The 12,100-nt window shown below is 37.0% G+C and overlaps 4 protein-coding genes across 5 annotated transcripts in view; 3 read left to right on the forward strand and 1 right to left on the reverse strand.

Annotated features, from left to right (window-relative positions):
* The window catches only part of LOC104718768 (AMSH-like ubiquitin thioesterase 3), a gene marked incomplete in the record, with an annotated part of 4,275 nt that extends 2,801 nt beyond the window's left edge, over nucleotides 1–1,474 (forward strand). For both annotated transcript variants that reach the window (XM_010436578.1, XM_019231181.1), the window contains 5 exon segments: nucleotides 263–352; nucleotides 468–530; nucleotides 633–707; nucleotides 853–915; nucleotides 1,007–1,474. In XM_010436578.1, coding sequence (XP_010434880.1) covers nucleotides 263–352; nucleotides 468–530; nucleotides 633–707; nucleotides 853–915; nucleotides 1,007–1,234 — 519 coding nt within the window.
* LOC104718769 (importin subunit alpha-2) lies at nucleotides 1,623–5,383 on the forward strand. Its single transcript, XM_010436579.2, has 11 exons — nucleotides 1,623–2,052; nucleotides 2,172–2,268; nucleotides 2,365–2,456; nucleotides 2,548–2,679; nucleotides 2,776–2,961; nucleotides 3,044–3,207; nucleotides 3,307–3,385; nucleotides 3,734–3,862; nucleotides 4,008–4,135; nucleotides 4,245–4,619; nucleotides 4,771–5,383. The coding sequence occupies exons 1-10, from the start codon at nucleotides 1,828–1,830 to the stop codon at nucleotides 4,615–4,617; spliced, it is 1,605 nt and encodes a 534-aa protein (XP_010434881.1). The 5' UTR covers nucleotides 1,623–1,827; the 3' UTR covers nucleotides 4,618–4,619; nucleotides 4,771–5,383.
* Nucleotides 6,698–8,244, forward strand: LOC104718770 (GATA transcription factor 17-like). Its single transcript, XM_010436580.2, has 3 exons — nucleotides 6,698–6,925; nucleotides 7,014–7,184; nucleotides 7,613–8,244. Exons 2-3 carry the CDS (start codon nucleotides 7,014–7,016, stop codon nucleotides 8,000–8,002), a joined length of 561 nt encoding a protein of 186 aa, XP_010434882.1. The 5' UTR covers nucleotides 6,698–6,925; the 3' UTR covers nucleotides 8,003–8,244.
* LOC104718771 (proline-rich antigen homolog) lies at nucleotides 10,184–11,229 on the reverse strand. The gene has a single exon (XM_010436581.2). It carries the CDS (start codon nucleotides 11,034–11,036, stop codon nucleotides 10,539–10,541), a length of 498 nt encoding a protein of 165 aa, XP_010434883.1. The 5' UTR covers nucleotides 11,037–11,229; the 3' UTR covers nucleotides 10,184–10,538.

Here is a 12,100-nt window from a genome sequence, read left to right on the forward strand (position 1 = left end):
TTTTTTGTGTGCAATTCCCATCAATTCCATAGTTTTTTGTGAGTGCAAAATAGAAAATTCTGAGACGATAGCCCATTGATAAACCCTGAACTATTCCGTGGAATATTTGAATAGTATGTGTTGGAATATATGCTTTATATTAAAGTATTAGATTTATGTTCATTACATCTTATGAAGAGCTTGCTAGAATTGGTGCAGGAAATATTAATCTTTTTGGTTTTTTTACTAATGTCGCGTCTCCCTGTATTTAAAATTTCTGGAGCCGGTGCGCATAATGGATGATTTCCTAAGGCTAGCTCGGTCAAACACAGAAAGGAATTTAGAAACTTGTGGAGTACTTGCTGGCTCTCTGGTACGTTGATGGAAACATTTGCATGTATATTATATTATTCAAACTTCATGATCAGCTGAAAGTCTGAAACCATCTCGTCATCACTTATATATTCTGTTTGTTTCCCTTTTTGCAGAAAAACAGGGTTTTTCATATCACCACTCTCATAATCCCAAAGCAGGAGTCTACCTCAGATTCTGTATGTTCTTCATTTTTCTTAACCATTGACATCAATAACGATTTTTTCAACTCTCCCTGGGATTCTTCTCACACTTGGTCCATCTTCATTTGTTAATGTCAGTGCCAAACACTAAACGAAGAAGAAATATTCGAAGTACAGGACAGGCTCTCTCTATTTCCCTTGGGTTGGATTCATGTAAGTTCTCTCACCCTAATGAAAAGATCTTCCATTTCCGGATGGTGACTTACCACAAAGCTACTCGGAACAGTTCTGAATCCATATAATATCCACTAGTTGATAAGCTTTTCGATTCTTCTGGCTAATTACATTTTGGTTTCAGACACATCCTACACAAACTTGCTTCATGTCATCAGTTGATCTCCACACACACTACTCGTATCAGGTATAACAATCTCCCCCATTCAATTATCATAAATGTTAACAACTTATGTTGCGGCTATACTCAGACCGTTAATCTATATCTATTGTCCCAGATAATGCTACCGGAGGCAGTTGCAATTGTGATGGCACCAACAGACGAATCAACACCTCACGGAATATTCCATCTCTCAGATCCATCAGGCGTATCCGTGATCCGTAACTGCCAACAACGAGGCTTCCACCCGCACGAAGAATCAGAAGACGGTAACCCAATCTACGAGCATTGCTCACACGTCTTCCTCAATGCCAAACTCAAATACGAAGTCCTTGACCTCCGCTAAAACCAACAACCCTCATCACCATGTTTTATTTTTCCTCAAAGAGTCTTTAACATTTATAAAAACACCTCAGAAATCAGAACGTCTCAGCCGTACATATATAAATATGTGTAGTATCTTCTTAAAACTTGGCTGAACCTTCTTGAGTGACGATGATTGTGTTTTATTATCTAAAACAAATATACCTGAACATTCGTATGTACCACTTCATTTCACATATAGTCAAATTTGCCAAAACTGTAATTTCTTATGGTATCACTTTTAAAATTAACTATAACGAATAAACAAGTCAACTCAAAAAGTAAACGGCGAATCTAAAAATTTCTTACAGATTTTTACCAAAATGTGTTTGTAAAAGCCAACGAAACTCTCACTTCAAATTCTCTGTGGCTCTTTTTTTTTCCTCTTTTCTCGTTCCCCTCTACTTCGTCTAGGGTTTATCCTCTATCTATCCGCCGATTCCTATACATACACTTTTTGATATTTATATATATATACTCTCTCCACACGCCTTGGCGTTTCATTTCATTCACCTGCACGAAGCAACAAGAAAGAAGAGGAGAGATTTAGCAGTATCCACCACAACCACCACCACCATGTCTCTGAGACCTAACGCTAAGACTGAGGTTCGTCGGAACCGCTACAAAGTGGCGGTTGATGCTGAAGAAGGACGACGGAGGAGAGAGGACAACATGGTTGAGATCCGTAAGAGTAAGCGTGAGGAAAGCTTACAGAAGAAGCGTCGCGAAGGTCTTCAAGCTAATCAGTTACCTCAATTCGCTCCTTCTTCTGTTCCTGCTTCATCTACTGTTGAGAAGAAGGTAAATACTTGTAGGGATCTGGAATTGATTTTGAGGATTTGTACTGTGTTTGTTCTCTCTGATTGTAACTGATTAGATCGATTTCGATTTTTGATTTTGGTTTTTTTTTTTTGGTAAAGTTGGAGAGTTTGCCTTCTATGGTTGGAGGTGTGTTGTCTGAGGATAGAGGCTTACAGCTCGAAGCCACTACTCAGTTCAGGAAATTGCTTTCTATTGGTAAATTTTGCTATATTTGCATGTGGTTCTTTTTTATATGTTTGTATTCGATTTGGCAATTTCTTGAAATGAATCGATGGTTTTGAACTTCGGCAGAGCGTAGTCCTCCAATTGAAGAGGTTATTGATGCTGGTGTTGTGCCTCGTTTTGTGGAGTTTCTCACCAGAGAGGATTATCCACAGCTTCAGGTTCGGTGGATCCGTTATGTATCCGTCTTGTCATATTTGCTAGAATTATCATCTGGTACTGAATACTGTGTCTGTGTGTGTGTGGTTTCAGTTTGAGGCTGCCTGGGCATTGACAAACATTGCTTCTGGGACTTCAGAGAATACAAAGGTGGTCATTGAACATGGTGCTGTTCCGATTTTTGTTCAACTGTTGGCTTCTCAAAGTGATGATGTCCGTGAGCAGGTAAGATATGCGTCTATGGTCTCTTCTCACGCTTTTGTTTGTTTTCGGGAGCAAGCATGTTCTAAACTTTATTTTCTTGATCTGTTCATGTGTAAGGCTGTTTGGGCATTAGGAAATGTTGCTGGTGATTCTCCACGGTGCAGAGATCTTGTCCTTGGCCAGGGAGCTTTGATACCATTGCTCTCTCAGTTGAATGAGCATGCTAAGCTCTCAATGCTGAGAAATGCTACTTGGACCCTCTCAAACTTCTGTAGGGGAAAGCCACAGCCTCCCTTTGACCAGGTTTGTCCCTTATTCCACTCTCAATCGCTTCCCAAAGATCAAGGAATTTTTCTTTTTAATATCTGTCATCTCTTAATAACAGGTCCGTCCAGCACTTCCAGCCCTTGAACGCCTGATTCATTCGACTGATGAGGAAGTGTTAACGGATGCGTGCTGGGCTCTCTCTTACCTTTCCGATGGCACAAATGACAAGATCCAATCCGTCATTGAGGCAGGTGTTGTTCCACGACTCGTCGAGCTTCTCCAGTGAGTTTCAATTGCCAAGAGTTCATTGTTTCTTTGTTTGTATAATGAATGTTATTTTCTAACTGTTAATGAATATTATCAAATTTTATTTTGTTGCAGGCATCCATCACCATCTGTGCTTATTCCTGCGCTTCGTACTATTGGTAACATTGTCACTGGAGATGATCTGCAAACACAGGTATGTTTGTTCTTTTACAGTGTTATTCATTCCTATTATCCAGGATACATAGTCCAATGTTGATGGGAAGAATGAAACACCAATGGCTTAGAAAGCTGAATCTGAACTTGTTGATATGACATTTGGTTGTCATAAGTTATTACGTAGCTTCTGATCAAATATGATTGCCTTGCGAATTTTTGGTGATATCTGGAATGGGATTTGTGTTTATTCGTAGATTTTGTTTTCCCCAGTTACCCTAGTTATTTCTAGATGTAAAATGCTATCAAAAATCTCAAACTTTTACTATTTCTCACTTATATCTCTTTCTTTGGTTGGTTTTGAGCTGATGAAATTATTTTTTTGCAGTGTGTAATTAGTCATGGTGCACTCCTTAGCCTTTTGAGCCTTCTGACTCACAATCATAAGAAGAGCATAAAGAAGGAAGCTTGCTGGACAATCTCAAATATCACTGCTGGAAACAGGGACCAAATTCAGGTGAACATTTTCTGAAATTGTTGTTTTTGTTCAGCTTATCAGTTTCTAAGACTGTCGATCGATCCCATGTTTCAGAAGCCTTTTGTTGTTTGAAAAAGTTGTTTTGTGTGTTTTATGCTCGCTAAATATTCTTTTGGTAATGCAGGCTGTATGTGAAGCTGGTTTGATTTGCCCTCTTGTCAATCTGCTTCAAAATGCGGAGTTTGATATAAAGAAAGAAGCTGCATGGGCAGTATCAAATGCCACTTCAGGTGGTTCTCCTGATCAAATCAAGTAAGATTATCCGATATTAGGCCCATCTTTTGTTGATCTCACCACCTTTGAAATCTTTGCTTGCTCTCTTTCGAACGGTCAATTATATTCCTCCCTTTTGTGTTTTAAGGTACATGGTGGAACAGGGAGTTGTGAAACCACTGTGTGATCTTTTGGTGTGCCCTGATCCAAGGATCATCACTGTATGTCTGGAAGGATTGGAGAACATACTGAAAGTCGGGGAAGCTGAAAAGGTCACAGGAAATACCGGGGATGTAAACTTTTATGCACAGTTGATCGATGATGCTGAGGGATTAGAAAAGATTGAGAATCTGCAGAGTCATGACAACAGCGAAATCTATGAAAAGGCAGTGAAGATTCTTGAAACATACTGGTTGGAAGAGGAGGATGAAACTTTACCACCAGGTGATGCCGCTGCACAAGGCTTCCAGTTTGGAGGTACTGATGCAGCCATACCACCAGGTGGATTCAACTTCAAGTGAAGGTAAAAAAAGAAAACTCATAACTTGGGAACTATTTAGTCCTGTCCAGATGTCTGAGCATTTGAAGCCTAGACTAGGAAGCCAGAGTAAAGTAAATCTGTGGCTTTGTGTCTTGCTTGTGTAAAATCTGTGAGTCTGGTTTTGTTTCAACAGGAGCTGAGCATGATGAGTCTGAAGAGTCGAAGCAGCTTATTAAAGAGTCTGGGGGGCACTGGTTGAAAAGGGTCTGATTAGAGAGTCTGGTCTTCTGTGTAAAAGTCAGATGGGGGGTGCCTGAAGTCTGGCCTGGTCTGGTCAGATTCTGTGTCAGTGGTTGGTGGGTTTGAGTCATGAAATAAGCTTTGTTGTGGGGGGAGTTGGGTAGGAGTCATCAAAGGGTAATTTATTTTTTTATAAGGGAAAATTTGGGAGAAGGGTTTATAAGTTTTTTAAAAAGTGTGATGAGAAATGTGTGTCCTCTGGGTTTTTGTTACATTTTGTACTAAACAACACTGCAAAGTCAAACATAAAAAAGTTGGTCAAACTTCATTTGGTCTTGTGGGTGACATAAAAGCCCAATTGGTTTGTCTCTTTTATTTGTGTTTTTTTAATCTGTTGTAGTGCGGTCCAGGTCATTTTGGGGTATGGTCTGCATATGCACGCGTATCCATATTAAAAACATATGTCCATAAATCGATGCTGTTCCGAATTAAACTGACTAAGATTTTGGTTCGGTTTGATTCGGTGATGGTTATTTCGGTTTTTGCAATTTGGTTAATTCGGTTTATTAGTTTTGGGTTAAAGATGTTTTTGATCGTTGGGCTTGCAAAAAAATGGCCCATTAACACAAAAATAAAAATAAAAAAATCTGAGATTTGTTTTGAGAGAAGGAAAACTTTACGACCACGAGTAGAGCTGTGGAGGCAACGGCGGCGAGATCTCAGAAGCCGAAGATTGCAGTATCGAAGTCAAAGAATAAGGATGAGGAAAATAAGAAGATGATGATGATGATGAATCAAGATAAGGAAGAAGGTGATGATGATGATGATGAATCGTGAAAAGGAAGAAGATGATGGATCGAGAAGAAGAATAGGCAACACAAAAGAAAAGATGATGAAGATGATAATATATGGAAGAAAAATCATAACTGAGGAAGATGATGATGAATCGAAAAAGAAGAGGACAGATGATAATGAATCGAAGATAATAAAGATGGTGAATTGAAGAAGAAGAAATGAAGAAAAATCAAAGAATGAAAAGAGGCAACGACGACTACCTTTAAGGTTTTCTTTTTTCGGTTAACCGTTCGGTTCAAGCGAACCAAAACGAAAATCTCGGTTAATCGAGTCTAATTAAAATCTTTCCGAACAGTATACTTAATTAATAGAAACCGAACCGATTTACCCAAATTTCGGTTCGGTTCGGTTCGGACAAATCGGTTCGGTTCAAATTCGCAGGCCTACTATTAATGGTTATCGTCAATTTCAAGTAGGGTTTTCAAATATATAAAAAAATCTTAATGTTTTAGTACGTAGGTTACTTTGAACCAAAAATATCTCGATACACAAAATCGATAACACAAGGTTTAAAGAGTGTTAATTTAAAAACATAACAACAATTTTTAAAAATTTTAAATAAAAATTCACATAATTCTTGATAAATTGTGATAAGTTTACACAAAATATCTAAAAGACAGCGAGTAAAAAAAAAGTGCATGCATGCTCTAAGCCCAATTTAAGAAACTCAACGTGGCATACAATCGAACTACTAAAACAGAAACAAGCAATTCAAGTAACATTTTGTGCGCCAGCTTTTGAAAAAAATTCAAATTTTGGTACCAAGAAGATAGATACCAAAAATCCCTCCTTGGATTGTTGTCATTACTCATTTAATTGGTAAATAAACAAAGCTGTAAAAAAAAGTTTCCCTCTTCTTTTTTTCAGTTTGTGGTTGTTTTATGTTTTTTGGCGGGTGGTCAGAGAGTAATAAAAAGCCCCGCTCGAGGGTAAAAGAGTAAATAAGAAATAGAAATCTAGGGTTTATTAGTCCCCGCCTCCTCCTTTATTATAAAAAGCCTCTCCGTTTGTTTTATCCGTTACTCCTCTGCGGCGTCTCTCTCTCTCTTTCTTCCTTATCATCATCTTCACTCTCTCTCTCTCTCTGTCTCTCTCTCTCTCTCTCTCTCTCTCTCTCTGTCTCTATAGGCTTCACACAGAGCCATCCGAGGGTCTCTGATCGCTCTCTTACTCTCTCATTTCCTCTGTTTCTTCAGCTTAAGCTTGAAGAGAGGTTCTCTATTATTCTCAACCTTTGCTTCTCGTGGATCAATGTGAGTTTACTTGATCATTTTGATCCTTATTCTTACTTACTTGTAGTTGTTGATCACGTTTACTAAACTTTTCTGTTTTGTGTTATAGATGTCAATGACAGAAGAAACAAAGACGAAGCTCGAATCGGCGGGAGATTCGTCCGATGTAGACAACGGGAACTGTAGTAGCAGTGGAAGCGGAGGTGATACGAAGAAGACTTGCGTTGATTGTGGAACTAGCAGGACTCCTCTTTGGCGTGGTGGCCCTGCTGGACCTAAAGTAAGTATTGAGATCATGATCTCTGTTTTTTTGAAACCCTAAAAATCAAATCTTTGGGGGTGGGGGTCTCATGTGTTAGATCTAGTCTAATGGGTACCTTAAGTACTCTCAAATATGGGATCTTTTGTTCTTAGCTAACTGTTTGCTAGTCGGTTTTGGCGCATTGATGTGATCATGTGGTAGGTAAGGTTATTTAGGTAGGTGAGGATTGTGTTGGTCTAAAGATCATAGAAGAAGAACATAGCTAGATGATCCCTATGTTTTGTTTTGATTCTGTGCTTGGAGTCTTATGACCTGCTGATCAGAGGGTAAATTAGTACTAGGTTAAGTTTTTGTTCAAAACTGTTTATGATGATGCCGTCATATGCTCTTTAACTTTAGATCTGCTTGGTCTCTGGTCTGATCATGGTTTTTTACTTTGCTTGCAGTCATTGTGTAATGCGTGTGGGATCAAGAGCAGGAAGAAGAGACAAGCAGCTCTTGGAATTAGACAAAAGGATAACAGGATCAAGAACAAAAGTAGTAACAATCTCAACCTTGAGAATCGAAATGTCAAGATCGGCAAAGGTGAACCAGGAAATGTCAAGGCTAGGATCATCAAAACAAATGCTGAGAATTACAGTAGCAGTAACACCACCAACAACAACAACAACAACAGCAATAGCAAGAAGAATGTGAAAAGGGTTAGTAGATTTTTGGATTTGGGGTTTAAAGTTCCGGCGATGAAGAGATCGGCGGTGGAGAAGAAGAGGCTGTGGAGGAAACTTGGAGAAGAGGAACGAGCCGCAGTACTTCTCATGACTCTTTCTTGTGGTTAAGATTAGTTTCTTAACTCTCTTTTTTTGTCTGAATGGTTGAGGAAGGAGAAGAGATTTAGGGGAAAATAAGTTATTAGTAGGGAAATGATGAAGAGAGGTTTTATTAATCCTAATTAGATCACATAAGTATATGTAATTCAGTCGATATTGTTTTTAGGTAAGCTAATGTTATAATATGCATCTTACTAATTTAATTATTCGTTTAAACTCTGGTCTAGTTGATTATTAGTTACTACCGTTAATTTCTACAAAAGCTGTTGAATGAGATATGTAATCTCTATTTTTCTCGTGCATAATCTTTCAATTTTCTACTTTAAAAGTACCTTAAAATGTTCTGTTTTAGTTCTAAAAATGTGAAATTAAGGATATTTTTGTCAGTAATTATCATGATTTTTCTTCTTTTTCAACAAGTTATAAATATTACAATAATGTGAATTTAAACATTTTGTTAATAACCTTTTCCCCAAAATAAATTACAGCTGTTGTTCACGCGATCTAGAAGCGCGTGATCTCAGAAGCAAGACAGACAGCTATAAACAGCTCATGTCTTTTGGGCTTTTCGTTGAATGAAATGAATATTAAAAATCACATTTTGATTATATAACCTAAAAATAAAATAAAAAGAGTCGGTGATTGAGACAATTGCGCCTCTCTTCTCATTTTCTTTCGATTCTTTTTTCGATTTGTATGTCCCACTATTTTCATTTTACAATACAATATAAAATAGTTTATAAAACATTTTTCTGGCTCCCAGAAACTCTAAAATCGATTTTTATTCAACTTTCATGTATTCTCATAGTCAATAGCATTTTATAGATTAAGATTTTGCGGCTACGAGAAGTTTTATGTGATTATGAAGAGGCGTTAAAACACTATCAAGTAGTATCAACTAGAGGATTCTGTGTACACTTGCATGCAAATAGACCACCAAATGTGAACATGTTGAAAGACAATGATTGTAAGACTAGAATCCGCGAATACATGTTCACATAGATTAAAAGACATTGATCCTAATTAATGTTAACCAAGCTAAAAAATTCTCCAAGTAATTTAAAAGGAGTTTCAAATTAAAATAAGACGTACTTAAAAGGAGTTTCTGATTTAACGAAATGTGTGTGTGTACAAACAATAAAATAAGATTTAGTTTTTATAGGTTTGTACCTACCTCATTTTAAACAATGATTAAGAAAATAAATCAACTTAAAATGAGAAACCAATAGAAGAAGACTTGATTGATATGATCTTTATTGCTTGATTTTTGGTCAAATAAGGGAATGTGAAGTTCTTTATATATTTGGACAGCCTGAGCATGTAATGATTTATCTTTAGGAGTCTCTTGTACATGTAGAAGGTCAAGTCGTCTCCAATAAATTTTGAAAATAGTTGTTGTTAGCGTTTTAGTGCGATTACATCCATATTAACGAAAGTTTGGTATTGGATGAGTTCGCTTAAGTTTTTGTAGTTCAATATTGGATGAGTTCGCTTAGATTTGAGTCGTGTCCAAATTGTGTGAAAGAAACCTAACTCAACAGTAGCCATTGGTGATACAATCAACTAAACCTAACTCAAATCTCTTGTCTGACTCCAAAAGAGTGTAGCAACCAAGATAGGACAATTTAAACCAAAAAAAAAAACCAAGATAGGACAAAAAGCATTATGTTTATATTTCCGTTTCTGATCATTTATTATTAACACATTTATCTTTGTTTCAATCGCTCTAATCCACCAAATTTCGTTGTCGGAATATGTTACGCTGGTTTTTAAAACAAAACATAATTAATGTTGTCGTAAAACTGAAACATCAACTTAACAACATCGGATGCTCGACGTCGACGAGCGTGTAGGCCCAAAAGCACCTATAGAAGTTTTGGGCTTTTCCCTATATCAAAAAAAGAAAGTAGGACCAAAATATAGCCTCGACTGGGTTACTCACTACCTCTGTGTGTGTGTGTGTGTGTGTGGCTCATGATCCTCCTCCTCTACATCATATCTTCAAAGTTTCGTCTTTATTATAGTCATGAAGTAATATGTAACCTTGTATGATGATATAGTAAATGTTATACGACAGGTATTTTATATCTATACTATTTATAAGAAAATGATGCTTTTTATTTTGTCGTTTTAAACCAAACTATTGCGTAACTAAGTTTGTTGAGATTGGAATTTTGAAGTACTAGAAAATAAATTAAAACCCATTTATTCAAATTTTTATTATTATTACTATTGAACTTTTAACGAAAGAGTTACATTCATTAAACACAAAATTTGTTAAAAGATAGAAGTAGTAGTAGTACATTTATACTATTATTTTCTACTTGTACAAAGCAAAACAAAAAAAGTAGTAAAAATATAGAAGAAACAATAATGTCATCGTTTCAATATTGTAGTGTGAAGATCTCTCTCTCATGCATAGTCTTCAATCTCTACCTTCTTCTTCTTCTTCTCTGAAAGGATCTGAGGAAAATCTTGTGATATTATATATAAGCTACTTCGACCTCCTCTACGTATCTCATCTTCGTTAATCGGGGTACTATTATCATTTTATTAATACAAAACAAGTGAAGATTAAGACAAGAGTGGATCCGTAAGTGAATCTGTTTCTTGCATCGGATCCGGACATAACAGATTGCGGCGGAGGGTTGTAGTAGTAAAATGGAAAGTACGGAACAATAGGGTTTGGAGGAGGAGTGAAAGGGTAGTTTCCTCCGCTTTTAGGGGGTGGATAAACGTAGCCACCACCGGAGGAAGATGGTGGTGGACGGTAGGATCCTGATTGAGAAGGAGGTGGGTAGTAGTAGTATGGACCGCCACCACCACCACTGGAGCTCGGAGGTGGAGGACAGGCTGTGGTGGTGGGGGATGGAGGCGGCGGAGATGGGTTTGAAGGCGGTGGAGGAGAAGGGTTTGGTTGACAAGGGTTGTCACAAGAAGTGCACATTGTACAGTCTGCGATCTGAGATGGTGACGTCAGTGTAGTAGTGATGAATGTGAAGAAGAGAAAAAGAAAAAGATGGAATGTTCTGAAAGTTTCCATTGTCGGATGAATCTGGAGTTTGTGTCTGGTGAGAGAATCTGAGTGAATTTGAGGAAGAATGAAGAAAGAAGAAAGAAGAAAGAAGAAAAGAAGGGAAGAGGGGAAGAGGACAAAGAAAGAACTCAAGAAGTATGAAGCTAAGCACAAGTGTTTTTGTTTGGTGTCTCTTTTTAGAGTGAATCAGTGGAACGTGTTAGATTGTGTCCCAACACTATCTTTTATTTTTCACCATTTGTAACCAAAAAAAAAAAAAAAACTCTATAAATATATACGTCATTTACAAATTTTTAAATTAAACTATATGTAAATATATATGTATACACAAAATCACATGCCTGGTTTTTATAACGTGTGAACTCCATTTAGTATATCTTTAAAAAGTCACGGAGAAGATCCAAACTATAGAGAGAAATTAAGGTTAAGATATATTTGGTATTTTTGAAATACACATTCAAAACAGTAGTAAATCAATACCACTTTTACTGATGTCAAAAAAAGAAAAATCAATACCAGTTTTACTTTTACCAAAGTTTGAAAATCTGAAAGCTACGATATATATTCTATAATACTATATATGATTTGACGGAAGCCATACTATAATACTATATATGATCTGACGGAAGCCATACTATTTTCTAGTATTAAAGAAAATCTTGTTCATCGAATTACAAAGCAAGAAAAAATAATGACGCCCGTGATACAAAAATTGTGCTCAAACGATATAAGAAAAATAGTTGCGTAATTACGTACTGCATATGTATACAGATATTTTGGATGTTTCGTAACTTCGTACGTTTGACATTTCGACCGTATATATTCATTTTTGCACGGTGGGTGGGTTTTATTGAACTATGTAGTCATTTCCCTAATGATGAAACGGGGCGAGTGCAGAGCATGCACGTGGACAAATGAAGACGGTTAGATGAAAGAAGGCTCATAGGATCCGATGAGAACGCGAGGGCACGTGCATGTCGGCTCGTTTATCAGTAGTAACTCCTTTAAGTTTAAGTGTGCCTTTTTCATATTTGTTCGGATCTCTCTCTAATCCTTTTTATATATGTTTC

This window comes from Camelina sativa, chromosome 10, assembly GCF_000633955.1.
Source record: "Camelina sativa cultivar DH55 chromosome 10, Cs, whole genome shotgun sequence".
NCBI lineage: Eukaryota > Viridiplantae > Streptophyta > Magnoliopsida > Brassicales > Brassicaceae > Camelina > Camelina sativa.

Excerpts from the sequence above, each read along its gene's own strand:
- LOC104718769 (XM_010436579.2), top strand. The coding sequence starts at position 1,828 with ATGTCTCTGAGACCTAACGCTAAGACTGAGGTTCGTCGGAACCGCTAC. Across the intron at positions 3,208-3,306 it reads CGACTCGTCGAGCTTCTCCA|GCATCCATCACCATCTGTGC; the intron begins GTGAGTTTCAAT and ends ATTTTGTTGCAG. Across the intron at positions 4,136-4,244 it reads GGTTCTCCTGATCAAATCAA|GTACATGGTGGAACAGGGAG; the intron begins GTAAGATTATCC and ends TTGTGTTTTAAG.
- LOC104718770 (XM_010436580.2), top strand. The coding sequence starts at position 7,014 with ATGTCAATGACAGAAGAAACAAAGACGAAGCTCGAATCGGCGGGAGAT. Across the intron at positions 7,185-7,612 it reads GTGGCCCTGCTGGACCTAAA|TCATTGTGTAATGCGTGTGG; the intron begins GTAAGTATTGAG and ends CTTTGCTTGCAG.
- LOC104718771 (XM_010436581.2), bottom strand. The coding sequence starts at position 11,036 with ATGGAAACTTTCAGAACATTCCATCTTTTTCTTTTTCTCTTCTTCACA.